Source organism: Galleria mellonella, unplaced genomic scaffold, assembly GCF_026898425.1.
Source record: "Galleria mellonella isolate WM207_F2 unplaced genomic scaffold, CSIRO_AGI_GalMel_v1 utg64, whole genome shotgun sequence".
In the NCBI taxonomy this organism is placed as follows: Eukaryota; Metazoa; Arthropoda; class Insecta; order Lepidoptera; family Pyralidae; genus Galleria; species Galleria mellonella.
Window position 1 is genome coordinate 8,312,985 of NW_026442133.1, and position 15,993 is coordinate 8,328,977.

A 15,993-nucleotide genomic window follows, 5' to 3' on the forward strand; every position below is an offset into this window, starting at 1 on the left:
TAAAGTTTTTAGAATATGAAGATGGTGAAGTGAGTTGTAAAACGCAGCTTGCTTGCATTTTTAAAGATATAAAATAAATATAAACAAATTTATTTTTCAGATTTTTATTATTATTATTATTATTAAGACTTAAGTATAACTTGCGATGTAGCGGAATTAAGTTGATTACAAAATAGATACACAGGTATTAAAAATGAGTCTATCTTTTCTAGTAAATCAGTCTAATTCTTCTTCCAATTCCTTTTTTAAAATGAGGCCACCGAGCAGTGATGAATCTGGTGGTAACCATTCACAACTCGTATCTTCTGAAGAACAAACCTATAACGCAATATAAAATGCAGTTAATTATACCAAATTAATATTTTGTTCAGAATAACCAAATATTAAATAGAATTTGCGATTAACATGGATACGAATAAAATGCAATGCGTAGAATTGGTGACGATATCGGGTAATGGTAGGCACTGTGCGAAAGTTCAATTGGGTGTAATCACAAAATAACATAGGTAGTTTTTAATGTATTATAAAATCAATGGCGTAACTATACTATCTTAGACCCGTCAATTCATCAGAGGAGGACGGTCCTTGATCTAAAAAAAACTTGAAGTTGTATTTTCACCTTTTTATATATCATTACTAAGTATGCATCCGTATCGACACAATTTTTCATTACATTAAAATTTTTCATTACAAAATTGAGTTAGATTCTTCCTGTGCTCACGGTTATTAGAACCAGGGGCAGGGGAGTAAGGCAGTATTTTGCCCGCTCTGTCCCTCTATTGTTACTTTATTGTACAAAACGTTATTTTGTAGTATATACACAACATATATCTACAACTGAGACTAAGTAATAATTTTGTTTTATGCGGTTTTCTGTTCAACTGAATGCTACCTAATTTGAAGAATTTTCACGCGATGTTATAATTTTGTAGCAAAATTAGAAGTTGACAATAATTTTTATTAAAAGTATTTTTCATATTTTAAAATAGACTGTATCTAAACAATTTGACATTTTGTGTACCTACGCGGGGATTTTAGAAGTAGGAAGATTAGTGAAGTAGTTACATCTTGATTACATATCACGATATTACATACACCTGATTTTAAGTTAGATCTTTAGGAATACAACTGTGAAAACTATATCTAATTTGATGCAGTGTCTTTTGCGTGAAGTCGGAACAAACATATAGACAGATAATCAGACAGAAAGACAAAATTTCTAAAAATTATTCTCTAGGCTTCTATTACATTTGTTGAGAGCCGTCATATATATATATAATATATTTTTTTATATTATATGTCAATCATCTAGTTACAATTTTATTTTATTAGTAAGATAAAATACAACGAAGTAATGATTATTGGGAAGTATTAATTCAAAATCCAATAACTATATAACTGAATATTTTAAATCTAATAAATATCTATCCCAAATATTTAAAATGATATTAATTTATGGGGTACAATGATTTGTTGAGCCCCTCGTCCCCACATAGCACAAGGTCTGTAAACCGTCAACTATGCCACTGTTTTCAATCCCATGGTTCAACAAATAATTAAACTAAAATAATTACATTTTACATCTGGCGTACCTGACATTTGCAACTAGATGCTTCAACATAATGGTAAATTTCAGTGCCTGGCTCCACTCCAGGATCGCAGTGTCGAAGTTTCGCAGATGCGTGCTTTCTCTCACTATGTACACAAACAGGATGAAATGATTCCTTGTACGGGAACTGCCAGTCTGAAATCTGCGTATAGAAATTATAGGTAAGTTGATATTTATACCTATCAAATACAAGCTCAAACTTTACACATTTAGGTATATAGATAGGGTAGTGATTTCTTGAGTAATACTGGTACACTCAGCTAGATAGCCAATTTAAAATTTGATATAATAATATTGATATGATAAAGATTTTTCATAATTAATGCAAATACAACTGCAAAATTTATTCTCTACCCTCCACGGTTCCTGACTTCCTTTACATTATAAATTACCACTACACACACAATGATTGTGATGTGTGGTGGTAATTTCGTTTGAAAATACTTACCTCATGTGACAGGCAATATCCCCAACATCCTAATATTTTGACATCATCCCAGCATCGCCTTCCGTTGAGATCTGTTTGAATAGCTTCATGTGTATACTTCCTGAGTTTACAACGAGCACTGAAACTTGACTCTGCCATTAACACTATCGAACACCAGAATACTAATAGCACTTTTCTTATACTGAGTTCCGATCGATTTGAAACCATTTTGGGATTTCCTAATTGTACAGTAGAATGAAAATAATTTAGGTAATTTATAAAATAAAATCACATCAACATTCTTAGTCCTTATTTGAAGAACAATCTCATTTGTCTGATATGGTTATGCTCAAAAGTGTTTTTATAAAGGCACGTGAAGGACGTCAAAACATTTCTTTCGGTTCAGTTCACAGCAGAATGGTTTTCAAACCATTAGTTTCGCAATTGTATCATTCATTAAATACGCTATAAAATAAAGAACAATTATCAAGAGAATATATTTGAATATTTAACATAATTTATTTTGTATCGTTTCTTTCTGGTATTATAAATGGTGTTTAATTCACCTACCTAGTAAAGATGTAGATATTTCGAAAGTTCATAGATTTTAGTAACAAAGATTAAAAGGCATATTATTCATTAATAAGTTAAGCAACAAAAGGACATTCTCAATTTGATTTACGCTCGAAACCAATAAGTCTCAAATTAACACATGTGGCTGAAAACGTTCATATATCAAAATATTAAAGTTATAAAGTAACTAAGGCTCAAAAGATATAAATCTTAAAACTTGAATCTCAGAAAATTTTGTTTTGTTTGTCAAAAAATTACAAATAAAAAATATGTAGTAGGTGCAAAGGTTTTAGTAGTAGATTTATATATGATGTATTCTATATTTAATGTTTTATTTAGGTACACGTTTGCACATTTCTTCTGAATTCATACTGTAGGCACATTTTGTACTGGCTGTTTGTAGGCAGGCTATTAATTATTATCTTTTGTTCTTATTTTCGCATATACCAATATAAGAAATTACATAACATAATATGGAATAACAGAGAATACATTAATTAAATCAATTAGGTACATATTATTATTATACTCGTAAAACTGACAGGAAAGAACATAAACACTAGTTTTTTTCTAAAGTAAAAGGGGTTCCTAAAGAAAAGGTAATTATGACATGAATTGACTTTATATACGAGTATTTTAACCTAAGAACTAGGATTTTAACACGCGTTACCTATTTTTTCGAATTTATCATTTGAAATTTACCATCAAACTTATTTATTATTATTTTTGTGTAATACCTTCCTAACAATAATGTAATTTTATTATTCTTTATATTTATGTTAAAATTTATATTATAGTTGTGGTCTAAATGTTACAAGCATAACACCAAGAATATGAATATAGAAGAAGTGAATAATTCTTATAAAAAAACTCATTATTCACGAGAACAAAACCTCTGAAAGTGATTTTGGAGGTAAATTTATTATTCTATATTTTACTGTAATTAATTATTTGTTAATAAAAATACTACGAATATATACTAACTTTTTCCCACGGTTTCGTTCATGTGTAGTATTCGATTTCTTACAAGATCACTTTTCCGTATCGGAAATATATTTCAAATGGAAATATATTATATCTACTGTCGATATAATAGAATATATATAAATCTCATCCGTACTAAACCTAGAAACTAACAACTCAATATACTGTAATAATTTTCACGTAATTGCAAAATTTCTTTACAAATATGAATAGGTACTAAGTCAGAGAATTTTCGAAATAAATCTAGAAAATAAAAAACTAGTACATTACTGCAGCGGCCAGCAACTGAGGCATTGATGGACGAACGTGCAAATGTGGGCTGAGGCGTAGCCGAGGCACACATACGTGAGTCCATCAATGCCTAGTTGTGGCCAAGGCTTGTATAGTACTTTTCTCAAACAATGCGCGGAAATCAAAAACACAATTTTACTTTTTAAGTTCAATGACGAATAACAAACAATAATAATTTTCACGTGCCATATTATTCCTTTGTTTTTTTTTTCAATAAGCAGCTTTCTATTTGCATGCCAGTTCGAAATTTAAGTAAAACCTTTTATTAGTTATCTCCTTGATACCAATGTTTCGAAGTAAAAGGTCATTCCATTTTTAAATTACAGGACAGATATGAGTTTACATAGTAATTTATCTGACCGCAAAACACGACAGATATGGATTTTCATACAACTTTTACCGGCCGCTGGCTTGCATGTATCTGGCCAGTACGGCAATTTTGATTTATCTCGAAGAAGATTGTCAAAATAATGCTCACATTTCCAAGCATGTTAGGGAAAAATATATTTTTCAAAATAATTACAACAATCCGTAAAATCCGTCTATATTTATAAATCTGGAATAAACACTGCATATGAACTTTATGACGTCGCCTGCCCGTGTTTGAATCGCTATCTCCAACACCTTGTCGAGCCTCGCCCTGACATTGCTATGCATGCACGTAGTAGTAAAATATAATCAAAATTTATTTTTTAAATTGAATCTATAGTTAATTATTTGTAATAGTGTATAATTCATATTTATTACTGGTGCAGTAACGGTTGTCTAAAATATACTTTGCAATAATTAAATTTGTTAAAATATTAGGATGGATGCGTCGTAACATAAATTATACTTTGGGAACGTTCAAGTACTACGTAACATAAATTGGAAGATTTTTGACCCTTCATTCCGTAACGCGCCGTAATATCCTGTATCGTACCCTCCTCTATTTTACATTATATTACATCTGGATAGTAATTAATAGTTATATGAAAGTAAATATATGGCAAAACAAACAAAAAAAAAAACATAACGAAAACCGTCTTTCTGTGTCCTTTATTTCCTGATTCAAAACAAAAAGAAATTTAGGGAAAAAATAAAAAAAAACGCATTTGGCAAAGGTGCGAGACGAAATGCTAATGTCTTGTGCGATGCGTATCGCTTGTGGGAGCTGATATCAACTTCATAGCGAATCAATGAGATGTTGACACCGATACTCTTATCAGATAATTTTACGATATATAAGCAATATACAAATATTGCATTTAGTAATAAGAGAAGTAGCTTTTGAATAGCAGTACACCATAGCGTATACACACAGATTAGAGAGACTATATTAAGACATACAGTAATGATGTGCGTCTTTACTAATCCGACTACTAATTATTCGATTGAGCAAATCATTCGGATTATTCGAATGATGTTCAAATTATTTGATTACTAAATTTATTCATTCGACTACTAATGTCACCGGACTACTAATATCGTCCAACTACTAATATCATTTGACTACTAATATCATTCATTAGTAGTCGTTGAAGTTCAAATTGGCACGAACATAGCCGAGTCGACCCGATCGATGAAATTTTTTAATTTTTTAACGGATAAAAGTATTGCCAATTTAAATGTAGTAAAAATTACCAAGTTTCGATAAAAGAAAGTATGATATTTATGAAAAATTGTGAAAGTATAGTAAGTACTATACGTACATTTTTACTATAATTATAAATATAATAAAAATGTACAAATATATTTATTTATATTTGTACTATAATATAAATATAGATAATTATAAAATTTATACTCATATAATGAGTCAGAACTTTTTAATTTTCGTCGTTTTTTATTACGATGGTAATGTAATAATGGATACAGACTGCGGAATGAACTAATAAACAGGTTCAGAGAAAGGACTTTATTGTAATAATTACTAATTAGTAAAATCATTTGAATACAGAAATTAGTATGTTACTAATTTAGTAGTCGAATTACAAAATTAGTAATTACTAAATATTCGAATAACAAAATATCGGATTCACGCATCACTAATATACATACTGTTGACAGTTGTTACCTCTCTGAGTACTAAGTTCATTGGTTTGTTTGTTACCAACATAATTTTTTAGATGTCTTTATTACACAACTTTGTATTGCGTTTTAACGACAATTATCAAATAATTTGTAATTTGCATGACATCCATAGTTTTGCAAATTAGGTAGATTTAATTTTCTTGGGCTAATCCGAACAAATGATTGTGCTATGATAATATTGCGTAGTATACTTGTTATCTATAATACTGTACATTTAATTAATAAAAAATGTCTCGGCGATCTCAAACTCATTCAAAAATAAAGGTTTGTAATAAGTCTGTGTTTCATCTTCAAGATAAAAAGGCCGATGATAATGAATTATCTACTGGTTTGATTAAATCTGCCAAACGTACTGGACAACTGAACTTATCCAATCGAGGTTTAGGCACAGGTAAATAAAATTTACATTTGATTACTTTCCTATTATAATAAATAATCAAGACTTGGCGTAAAGAGAGATGTGAACAATTGGTTAAATTGCAAATCAAAATAGTGTAAGGTTTAGGCATTATCTTATAGATGAATATCCATGTATTTACTACATAAAAATTAGATAAGAGTATTCTTATTTAGTTTATTTTAGAATATTTTGCTCTATTTAAGTTAAATTTATATTTATGTACACAGCTGTGTATTAATAGCTTACAGTTATTAGTTGGAAACATCCAAGTTATTTATTAAATAATTTTAATTAAGTGACCAATTGTTAAAGTTTTGAAAATGTTACCAATTTAGTGCCTGAAAATGTGTGGAAAATAGATGAATTGGTATTGGAAGATAGTAAAGAGGTGGACTTTGCAAGATCTGACCTTAATAATTGGTGGAATGCAGAACCACTGAAAATGCTTGACCTTAGTTCCAATGTCATAAAATCAATTTCACCCAATGTCAAACTTCTTCCACAACTTGTTACATTGAAGGTGAGTTAGTATATTGATCCATAAAATAAGCAGTACTTATGTAAACATTTATTATGGGGGGAAAGGGATTGTTAGCAATGAAGTTTGACAACCCCATTGCTAGCAATATGCCCTATTAGGTTGACCTCCATATGGTTCCTTCTGGAAACCATGTGAACAATTCTTGTTGAATGCATCACAATGGGCTAACAGTCCTGTTTCATCACCTGTCATCCTTCACTGGTGCCCCACTGGTGTATACCGATAGGGCGGGGGAGTAACCATTCCATTATCACCCATTAAAAAAAAAACATTTATTATTATACAAGGTGACTCAAAAGAAAGTTCACATTTAAAAATCGATAAAAAATTAAATAAGGAGTTTATTAAAAAAATGTTTGTTACTGCACTTTTTGGGAATTTATTTCTAGAAAATGATATCATCCAAGTGTAAACTGTTGCATTTATGGCATTCATTTAATCAAGCTCTGAAATTTTCAATAATGGCTCTGCATGTATTTTCCGTGATGGCTGCCATTTCATGATGGATATTTCCTTTTAATTATGCCAAGTAAGTTGGTTTGTTGGCATAAACTTACACATTAGATTTGACATAGCCCCACAGGAAAAAGTCCATAGGGGTTAAATCGAGACTTCATGGAGGCTAATTTATGTCACCTCACCTGGATATCAATTTGGCAGGAAAAATTTCACAAACTTGTGGTAAAGACCTGTTGGACGTGTGTGAAGTTGCTCCGTCCTGCTGGAACCATGTTCTATGATTATAACCAGGAAAGTTTTGCAGTTCAGGCATAAAGAAGTCTAACATCTCTACATAATGGTCTGAGTTCACTGTAACTGTGAGTCTCCTTTCATCTTAAAAAAAGTAAGGGCCGATAATCCCTCGCGCCGACATTGCAGCCCATATGGTCACTTTAGGCGAATGTAGGGGTTTCTGATGTTTGTGTTTTGGATTAGTTGCACTCCAGTATCGGCAATATTTTGTTTGTTTACATGTCCATTGAGATGAAAATTATAAACCCGGAAGCTAGGCTACCGAATGACATACCCCCCCGCGCCCCTCAGAATAGTGCGTTCACGCAATAACCAAAACAAATGTCACCTTTCCTTTGAGACACCCTGTATTAAGTTACAAATTAAAACTGAGCTAATATTTAATGAAGGGAAGGTACCTGGTGGACAAAGATCTGAAGGTTTTGCCACTATACATTTTTATCATGCAATTTCTTTTACAACATATGGAAATGTCACTGTCAATAAAATACTATATAGAAATAATCTATACTTATCTGTACATAGTATGTCTATGAGTATATATATTAAATATAATTGTTAACATCAACTGCTACACATACTATTACTATCCACTGCTAGACATAAGCCTTCCTCATAAGGGAAGTTTTGCCAGAAGGTACCATGCTTGGCAGGCGGATTGGCAACAGCAGGCTTTAGAGAGGGATGTTGCTGCCCATTGCTTGACAATTCTTAGTCCCTTTTTAAGACACCTATGGGAAAGGAAGGGGTCTATGCTGGACCACAAGGTATTATATGTTTACACTATGTTTAAGTTTTTAATTTAAGTTTATAATATTTACCTAATTACATTTAATGCATATAGGTATGATCTATATATGTGATCATAGACATAGTTTTTAATATGTCAGGATCACATTTACTAATGTGTGTACACTGATAATAAAATTATAAGCATCTTTATTTTTGCTTTTGAGTTGCTTGGATTTTTGATAAAAAATATTTTGATTGCAGCTACATGATAACGCTTTGACAAATTTACCTGCTGAATTTGGTGAATTAAAAAATTTATCAAATCTTAGCTTAGATCATAACAAGATGTCTTTACTGCCTCAAGAGTTCTATAAACTGACCGAATTAAGATGGTTTAGTATATCTCATAATCTCTTGGAAAAAATTGAGCCTGATTTTGGGGATTTAGTAATGTTGAATTTTTTGGTAAGTTTGTATGAATCATTCTGGTCTAGTTGTATTATTTTATCAATATAAATGTATATGTAATAATCAAATAATCAACATATCATATCAGCCTTTAACTGTCTACTGCTGAACATAAACCTCTCCCTTAGAAAAGTTTTACCAGTAGTTGCCACGCTTGGCAGGCGGATTGGCAACCGCAGTCAGGCTTAAGAGACGTTTTAGGAGGGACGCTGCTGTCCATCCCTCGCCCTCCCTTAGTCTGTTCTTATGACACCCACTAGAAAGGAATGGGTGATCTTTTCTAAGCCGGAACCACACGGCCAATAATTAAATCAAATAAATAATGTATGTAATAATTTTGTAACTCTACTTATTTATATACTTATTTGAATATACAATTCTATCATACTAATATTGGTATTATAATGTATAACATTACTGTTTATACATATTTATATGTATAAACAATGCAAAAGTTAAAATTTAATAACTAAATTTGACATTATTCCACATTGGTAATATTATTTTATAAAAATTACTAATGTTGAATAATAATTCAAAATTTAGTTAGATATAAGATATGTAAAACAGAAAGTAAGTTATTTAGTTACTTTAGAAAATTCATTCAATTACTATGTTACTATTAACTAGAAAAATAATTATAGTAATTTTTTCAGAACATGTCTCACAATAAATTGGTAGTATTACCACCTGGAATGGGATACTTGGTTCGGTTAGTTGAGTTGAATTTGTCACATAATCAGTTGCAAGAGTTGCCACCAGATATTGTTAATCTTCGAGGTAATTTTTTTAATTATGATTTCTTTAAAATAGTACATGTAGCGAGGAGGCTGGAGCATTGCATCTATCTATCATCATCCTTCATTCCCTTTGTTAAATCAAAGTATATTATATGTATTTCATTCATAACTGAACAATAGACAGCTTATTTAGGTGAAGAAGACACTTATTCAGATGGTGATGTTACAAAATGGCATGGTAGTTCTGTTTATGCTGACTACTGATATGGATAGCCACAGGTTGTTACTTTAATTTTTATGGAAATTTTATTACCACAAGAAGGTGCCATTCTTACTTGATTAGTTGTATTATTGTGAAATATTGTTTTACAGACTTGAAGAAATTTAATATAAGCAATAATAATTTGCGAATGCTTCCGCCAATGGGTGAACTCAGAAAAATGGAAATATTAGATGCAAACCACAATAATATTGAGGTGTTACCTGATTTCTATGGATGTACAGCTTTAAAAGAAATATATTTAGCTAATAATTATATTAAGGTGAGTAATTTTGTTATCAAGCTTAAAGTATATAATAGCTATTATAATATAATATATAGTAGTTTCGATATTTTAAAAATGTAGATAATAATTATGTGGACTTCGAGATACATTTATAATTTGTTTTTAATTTGTAATCAATTTTGTAATAAAAATATTATAAATTTGTAATAAAACATGCTTTATTTTATACCTCCAAAATATTTATATATATATATATATATATATATATATATATATATATATATATATATATATATATATATATATATAGTATTTATTCAGTTTGAGTTAAAATATAATATTATTTTATTTTCAGGAAATCACAGAAGAGTTTTGTGATCAAATGCAACACTTAACTGTTTTGAATATGAGGGATAATAAACTTGAAGTATTGCCAGAAAACATATCATTGCTACAGACATTAAAGAGGCTTGATTTGACCAATAATAATTTAAATAAGTGTGTATATACTTAATACTGTTTTTCATCTGTAGCCCATATCTTATTTTTTAATAAATATACATTTTATTATTTATATTATACGAAAAGTGTAGAGGTGGAAAAGTGTGTTATATATTAAGTTTTTGTTACTAAATCTAGAAACTGTAACAGTGATCTGTTTGTTATAATATCAAATGAAAATGGCTAAACTTATAGACAAAAAAAGAAAAAAAGGTGGCTAACTTTTTAGTATTTGTGATAGTAGGACTAAAGTTTTTAGTAAAAAGAAAGATAAATTAGATAAAATTAGAAATTTGAAGTGGACATTTTTTGGTGCTTTATATATGTACAGATAACTTATTAATTAAGGGAAACCTCAATGTTCTGGTGATATGTCAGGAGAGAGATAGAGTTTTACTTTTCCGTTGTGTGAGGCTGTCAACTAGTTTTATTTTCAGGTTACCCAAGAATCTCGGGCTACTAACTCAACTGCAAAGTATTAGCATGGAAGGCAATAAATTGTCTTTTGTAAGACAAGACGTGATAAGGGGTGGTACTGATCGAATGATGAAGTTTCTGCGAGACCGCATCAGTGAAGAGCTTGTTTGTGACACAAAAGCTGCTAACAATGAATGGCCTGATAAGTATGGAAATTCTTCTACAGTACAACTTTTAAATGTTAATATTACTGAAAAACACTAAAGTAGGAAAAAAAATTATATTCAGTTTTAAGTTGTCTATTTTGGCTGTAAACCAACCATATGTGCATCGTTACCTGTGTCTATCTTTGTATGATCAATGAAATTTCATATTGGTTCTCGAGAGTTCAATGCGTAACGGGTACCGTGGATGGTATAGTTATAATTCTGCTATGTCTATAGGCGACGGTTATTATTTCAAGTTAGGTGTTATATAGTATTGCAAAACATTATCTTTTTTTCAATAAGGCTATTTACCGTTTTTTGTTCCAAATTGTGTCCCATTATATTTTAGTTTATTGTAGAATGGGTATTATTATTATAAAAATATCAATGGAAAGGTCTTAGGAAATTCGATACAATTGTGGTTTAAGTTTTAATAAAATGTACATTACAATAACAGATAAATTGTCATGTATAGGTACACATTGAAAAAGAGCCAATCTCTCATGTTACCGGCCAGAGATCTGACCTCCGTGCCGGATGACGTGTTTATCGCGGCCGCCAGTGCAGAAGTGCATATTGTTGATATATCAAGAAACAAATTACTGCAAATACCTAATGGGTAAGCATGAAGCACTGCGATTAGCGTCATTATATGTTATTATTCATTGTAGAAAATTATTAATATTTTTTTCACAACGAGCGTGGATATTAAATATACAGCCCGCCTGATGGTAAGCGGTCACTAAAGTGCATAAATGCTTGTATTGCAAGAGTTATCACTGCGCAAATTGTTATCACTGTATATAAAGATCCCGTAATATAAATATTAGCTGCAATTACAAGTATAGAATTATATTGTCTCTCTCTCTCTCTCTCTCTGTCAGATGATACAGACGATTTTCAAAGCTTCGCTACAATACGTTACCATCAAATTTAAAATATCTGTACTGATCGAGCTGGTTTTGACAAAGAATTTAACGATTTTTTTTGTATGTTACGGTGAGGTGTACAATTGTGATTAGAACGACCTTTATAATAGTACGTTGAGTAACTCACATGAACACGATAATATTTATACACAGTTACTTATAAAAAGAGCGACTGTTTGATAAATTAACGCATTCGAAACTTCTATCTAGAAACTTCAAATTTTTCACAGGATTTTTTTTATATAAGTAAGCACTGAGAAGGGATTTTTCGATTATATATTACAAATTATATATTACACAAAGATTAGATTGAGTATTTGTGCAGGTAACTAAATTTAACTGATAAGTAGGTTATTTTGCGTTTAATATATGTATTTGTAATTATTTCAGTGTTACTCACCTACGGGAAACGTTATCCCAGTTAATATTATCATCAAATAGCATATCAAATGTTCCGTCGGAATTAAGCTGCTTGTCACATTTGCAGTATCTTGATTTGGGTAAAAACTGCTTACTCGATTTGCCGGTGGAAATTGGTGATATGAAAAATATAAGGGAATTGGTCATATCTAACAACAAGTATGTTCGATTTTCTAATTTTATTATTTCACTATAATTTATGTTTTAATGTAAAGAAAGAAAGAAAACATTTATTGCTAACAACAAAGAGTTACATTAATTATCAATAGAAAAAAAAAAAAATTCAAGTAATGTGGGGAGCGAAAAATGTAACGTTTTGAAATTCGTTTATATTCTAGTTAATTATACCTCTAAGTTTTTTTAATGGGTGAGAATAAAATGGTAACCCCGCCTGCAATATCGGTATATGGTGGCGGGACACCAGTGAAAGTTAATAGGTAAGGATGAAAGCAGGTTAGTTAGCCGATTGTGATGAATTCCATAAGAATTAATCACTATAGTTTCCAGGGGGAATTATGTGGAAGTCGATTTAATAGGGTATATTGCTAGCAATAGGGCTGTTAGATCCAATTACAAATAATTCTTTTCCCGCCTACCTCTAGAGTTTATGAATATACACATGGTCTTTCAAATTATTGTTGGAAAATAAGGAACGGATTATTAGAATTTGATGGAATGAAATAATTTACATTATTGCAGAATAAAAAATATCACTGTTTTTCGCCGGTTGTTTTACGTGAAAAAATACCTAATTTTAATTAGTAAATATCTAGTTTAACCAGCATAAATTTTGTTGTTTACTGATCTTGTCATTTTATAACTTATATTTTTAACAGTAGTAGTATATTGCAATAATAAAATGTGTGTTTTGTGATTTTAGATTTACAAAGATACCGCGTTGTGTGTATGAATTGGAGAATTTGGAAATATTACTCGCGGCTGAGAATCAAATCGATGAAATCAATGTTTCATCAGATGCACTGCCCAAACTGAAGAAACTGGCTGTATTAGATTTATCCAACAACAGCATATTTACGGTGCCACCAGAGTTAGGAAACTTTACACATCTAAGGTAATTATTTATTCATCATCCAAAGACTCCTTTCGTATACATAATAGATTATTTAATATTGTAACTAATCAGGCCATAAATACTGTTACATAAAAACTTTTCTTTTTTTTCAACTTTTTAATTATTTATAATTTGGAACACGTTTATTATTTTAAAAATTTCTTTTGGGTTATGCCCCAGACGGTATTTGTGGTACCAGTGAGAGATTATAGATGAGAATGAAAAAACAGGTCAGTTAGCCTATTGTAAAGAACACACCTGGAGTTCTGGTAGTCCTTATTACCAACTCCCCCCCCCCCCCCTCCCGCCTTAATAAAGTTAGCCCAGCCTAGCATCCTAACCTAGCTAGTATCAGGCGGTTAGTGTGATTGTGTGGCATTGTTTATTATTTTATTATTTATGGCATGGTACAACACGATTTTGCTATTAGGTTATAAGAAAGCAAACTATGATATTGAATCGCAAGAAGACGTTTTTAATTTTACCTAGATCATAACGCCGTATAGTGCATCTCCATGACTTATATAGGCTTTAGTATACCTAGGCTTCCTATCAAATCGTCGTGACATTTTAAAACTGCAATGTGTACTCTGAGTAGTTGGCTGTCATGATATACCTCTTTTGAATTGTTCACTCTTTGGTGATGATGAATAATTGCGATTTCTAATATTTTTTTACAGATCCCTCGAACTTATGGGCAATTGCTTTCGTCAACCGCGTCACGCTATACTCGCAAAAGGCACGGCTTCTGTTCTTTCCTACTTGAGAGATCGAATTCCTGCCAAATAATGATATTATCATTATAATATATTGTATAAAATTGTTTGGCATAAATACATATATGTTAATAAAATCATGTTGGACATAATAAAAAAATCATATAGTTATACAAAATTATTCAGTTAATTGTAAAAAATTGTAAAATCAATAAGATTGTGATAAAAATGTATCATAATTCAAAAATACACATTTATTATTAGATTACTAGATCATATATTTTTTCTTGTATCGCCATTTTTGAAAAGCAGTTCAGGCCAATAAAAACGCCAAGAAATTGCCATACAACGCAGCTTGCTAATGCCAAATGTTTCCGTCTTGTTAAATATTGAGGAATATGATATTTTTGCCATATTATGCTTTTTAATTTGTTGTTATAATTTTACATTTTATTTATTTTTGTTGTTGTTTTCTTTTGTTTTAATATTAAGTTTAGATTTTTTAATTATTATAAATTGTAATATCCAATGAAATATTATATATGTATATACATTGAAGTATTATAAGTATTAGTCGATGCATATGATAATGCATCAAATTTTAGATGTCGATTTTCAAGGACTAATAGATGATTACACTTTAGAAGTGAAACTGAAATGGTTGTACAATTTATTGGTTAACTGTTAATACTACAGGTAACAATTGACCAAGTAATAAAATGGTACAAGTAAGGATTCTTAAGTGACAAAAATAAAAATAATTGTAATAGTGACAAATAATGTGACATTTATTAGGTTGTGGAATATGTTGATTATTTCGCTTAATGAAAAATTCATGTCGCCCGCCAATGTATATTGTTACCCATTAGATAATTGCCAAATATATTGGAGATATTACTATTTTTTGAAGTCATGTTTTATAATCTTAAGATTTTCATTTAAATATTATAATTTGTTTAACCTTTTCAATGTAATTCGCAACTATTTACATTTAATATTATAATGTATAATTTGTGTATGTGAATTATTATGTTTGTTTTTGTGATAATTGGTATTTGGTATTGAATGAAAATAATAACACGCTTGCCTTGATCAACATTCCCAAATTGCGCTTTGAAAATAACTGAATGCTCTTAATATCTATATATAATAATAATATTCTTAATTATATACCTTATACACAAATTCGGTTAATCTTTCAAACTCTATCTATATACTTTAAGGTTTCAAATAATATTATCTATATATATAGAATAATGTTTTACCATTTGTATAATTTTTACAATATCACAATATTATAACAATGTGAGTCATTTTAACCAAAGTATTGTACGATGTACCTGAAATTTTTATCATAAAAGCGAAGTAGTATAAAACAGTAGAAAGTACCAGTGCTTTTTTATGTACCTAGCTACTTTTATAGCAACGGAGTGATAAAAATCGCATAGTTATTAATTTTATTCATGAGCACAATTATGTTATGGAACAGATGTTATTTATGTATTATGGAATAAATGCCTGAAACATTTAACTAGTCTTATTTTATAAATGTAAGTACTTACCTTATTGGAGCCAGTGAAAATAGAGGACTAAAATAGTAACCTTAGAACATTTTAATAGATTAGTCGGGCTCGC

At 30.1% G+C, this 15,993-nt stretch overlaps 2 protein-coding genes across 4 annotated transcripts; one reads left to right on the forward strand and one right to left on the reverse strand.

The window, feature by feature from the left end:
* Positions 1 to 88: 88 nt before the first annotated feature.
* Positions 89 to 14,333, reverse strand: LOC113512519 (thyrostimulin beta-5 subunit-like). Of its 3 annotated transcripts, none has more exons than XM_052900129.1 (4): positions 14,128 to 14,333; positions 2,058 to 2,501; positions 1,593 to 1,751; positions 89 to 318 (listed from the first exon to the last, which is right to left on the reverse strand). In XM_052900129.1, exons 2-4 carry the CDS (start codon positions 2,262 to 2,264, stop codon positions 217 to 219), a joined length of 468 nt encoding a protein of 155 aa, XP_052756089.1. In that variant the 5' UTR covers positions 2,265 to 2,501; positions 14,128 to 14,333; the 3' UTR covers positions 89 to 216. The 3 variants fall into 3 exon arrangements, with proteins under 3 accessions (XP_052756089.1, XP_026752220.1, XP_052756088.1); XM_026896419.3 differs by lacking the exon at positions 14,128 to 14,333 and adding an exon at positions 2,607 to 3,257; XM_052900128.1 differs by lacking the exon at positions 14,128 to 14,333 and having other exon boundaries at positions 2,058 to 3,257.
* On the forward strand, positions 5,924 to 15,889 carry LOC113512429 (leucine-rich repeat-containing protein 40-like). Its single transcript, XM_026896315.3, has 11 exons — positions 5,924 to 6,348; positions 6,693 to 6,877; positions 8,645 to 8,848; positions 9,508 to 9,631; positions 9,964 to 10,133; positions 10,453 to 10,595; positions 11,036 to 11,221; positions 11,697 to 11,840; positions 12,541 to 12,729; positions 13,451 to 13,642; positions 14,323 to 15,889. The coding sequence occupies exons 1-11, from the start codon at positions 6,186 to 6,188 to the stop codon at positions 14,429 to 14,431; spliced, it is 1,809 nt and encodes a 602-aa protein (XP_026752116.2). The 5' UTR covers positions 5,924 to 6,185; the 3' UTR covers positions 14,432 to 15,889.
* Positions 15,890 to 15,993: the final 104 nt, after the last annotated feature.

Excerpts from the sequence above, each read along its gene's own strand:
- LOC113512429 (XM_026896315.3), top strand. The coding sequence starts at position 6,186 with ATGTCTCGGCGATCTCAAACTCATTCAAAAATAAAGGTTTGTAATAAG. Across the intron at positions 6,349-6,692 it reads CAATCGAGGTTTAGGCACAG|TGCCTGAAAATGTGTGGAAA; the intron begins GTAAATAAAATT and ends TTACCAATTTAG. Across the intron at positions 8,849-9,507 it reads TAGTAATGTTGAATTTTTTG|AACATGTCTCACAATAAATT; the intron begins GTAAGTTTGTAT and ends TAATTTTTTCAG.
- LOC113512519 (XM_052900129.1), bottom strand. The coding sequence starts at position 2,264 with ATGGTTTCAAATCGATCGGAACTCAGTATAAGAAAAGTGCTATTAGTA. Across the intron at positions 1,752-2,057 it reads GATATTGCCTGTCACATGAG|ATTTCAGACTGGCAGTTCCC; the intron begins GTAAGTATTTTC and ends TTCTATACGCAG. Across the intron at positions 319-1,592 it reads CATCTAGTTGCAAATGTCAG|GTTTGTTCTTCAGAAGATAC; the intron begins GTACGCCAGATG and ends ATTGCGTTATAG.